The sequence below is a fragment of the Anneissia japonica genome, unplaced genomic scaffold (genome assembly GCF_011630105.1).
Source record: "Anneissia japonica isolate Jap-2015-1 unplaced genomic scaffold, ASM1163010v1 scaffold172837_len2069_cov86, whole genome shotgun sequence".
NCBI lineage: Eukaryota > Metazoa > Echinodermata > Crinoidea > Comatulida > Comatulidae > Anneissia > Anneissia japonica.
The window spans coordinates 1-2,046 of NW_022725564.1; the positions used below are offsets into that span (position 1 = coordinate 1).

A 2,046-nucleotide genomic window follows, 5' to 3' on the forward strand; every position below is an offset into this window, starting at 1 on the left:
GAAATGAAAAGTTGATTATCAGCATCAATCCTCTCAAAAACTGGAATTCCAGGAGCAGGGTTTGCCTGTTTTATGACGTCTGGTACTCCTACACGGTTGGTTCTCAAGGTTCCGCATGCACCTAAACTTACACCTTCAAGGGATGAAAAAAGAGCTGGGGAAGAAAAATAGTTATCCATGTACACATGATGTTTCTTACCTGTGATTGGTTCACACACCTTCATTACTGTCCTTTGTGTAGCACCAGGCCCATCTTCACCTCGACCGATATACAAATTCTGGTTGTACACATAACCAGTTCTGGAATCGGCCAAGGTCCACACTGTCATCCCTCGTTTATGCGGCTTCATCGGATGGTAGGTCTTGAAACTTACCCTACCTTTGAAAGCAATAACACTTTCATCCACTGAAACATTCCTAGATGGGTAAAAAGCACTTTGAAAATTAGTCATCAAATGTTCCATAAAAAATCTTACCTTGAATCCTTTGTCATAGTTTGGATTATCTCGGGCAGGAGCAGCGTCGTTGTCAACAAGATGCACACATCGAAGAAGTAAGTTGAAACGATTCCTCGACATAATCGAGCGAAATCCAGGCTTATTCAAAAGCCATTGCTTAGACCAGTGCAACTCATAACTACCTCGCCTATCAAGACCTAAATCTAGAAGAATAGAAATAAAAGCACGTACCTCGTTTATGTCAGTGTTCCGCCAGTCTTTCATTACACCTAACCTACCTGCATTTTGAGCAATAATCCTCTCCGCGTACCGGTTGGTCTCATCCACTATGAGCTGCAACAACTGATCGTCAATAAAATGGTGGAAGATGTCGAATATAGATGAATCCTCGTCATGTACCAAAGGTCCACAACGTTCACTGAATTCACCTAAATAAAATTATGATAATGATTAATTCAAAAGGCCTAAAGCAGATACAATAAAACAAAGACTCCCTATGCAACAAATAATCAGAATGGAAAATATAATAAAAAATGAATAATAAAACAGCAAAGGTCTAATTTATGATAATACTGATACTAAATATTTCAAGTAAATACACAGTGGACGAAAGCTAGAGAATAAATTATATATTATTAGTCTCAAAAGTGTTGCTGTTATTTACTGCTGTACAGACTAATGCGGCTATACATTTTATTCATTAAATATTTCAAAATAGCCTAAAATCAATAGAAATATAATTAAAAAAATAAGTAAAAAGAAAATAATAATCAAAATTAATTTTTTTTTAAATTAAAAAAAAAACGAAACGAAAGAGGAATAAATAAGCTCTACACCTATCTAAAAAAATCTAACTAGTCTAGGCCCAAAGATTTCCAGGACTAGGCCTAGGCCTATCCAATGAAAAAAAAAGCGATTGAAAAAAAAAATTATAGTAATAAAAATAACATGTTTGAAGAATAGAAAACAGTAATACTAGCTCCAAATAAGCATTCGTATAATGTAAATCTATAAATTTACCTAACCAAGCATCGTCATAAGCACGATCCTTCCATTCTAATCTGTCCACCATTCGTTGTGCTCTAGGCCCAATTGGTATCATCATCCTCACTGCTGCTAGGGCTTCTCTCCCGCTCGTCGTCGTCGTCGTGCCTGCCTTGAAAAATCTCGCGTTGTAATTCCTCTTCGTCGCTGTCGCTGTCATCAAAAATTAGCTGTAGGGCTTCCTCAGCGTCCATTGGGGATTTATAAATGAAAAAAACCTAAGTTGGAAAAAAAATGATCGCTTTTGAAATGATATTTCGAAAGATTTTGTAATAAGCAAAATTCTGTGTTGTCGATGCTAAGATGCAGAATTTAATTGGCTATTCAAAGAAAGCTATCCCAACATGCAATTCGTAATGGTAATAGGTGAAATTCGAGTAAATACTGGCTTCTATAATAGTTTAGGCGAAAGCGAGCGCCGGTGGTTGCGAGAGAACTTTATATATCGGTGGGGGTGAACGCAAGTGGTAGGTTAAGGGCATTGTCACTTTTTGCACAAAAGTGCTTATCTCGCCGAGTTGAGCACTTAGTGCAAATTTTTGAT

General features: G+C 37.0%; 1 protein-coding gene across 1 annotated transcript; it reads right to left on the bottom strand.

Moving 5' to 3' along the window:
* Positions 1-65: 65 nt before the first annotated feature.
* On the bottom strand, positions 66-1,696 carry LOC117112749 (piggyBac transposable element-derived protein 4-like; the record flags this gene model as incomplete). Its single annotated transcript, XM_033255894.1, has 2 exons — positions 1,570-1,696; positions 66-886 (listed from the first exon to the last, which is right to left on the bottom strand). Coding segments are annotated over exons 1-2 (948 nt in total), but the record flags the coding sequence as incomplete, so codon positions are not given.
* Positions 1,697-2,046: the final 350 nt, after the last annotated feature.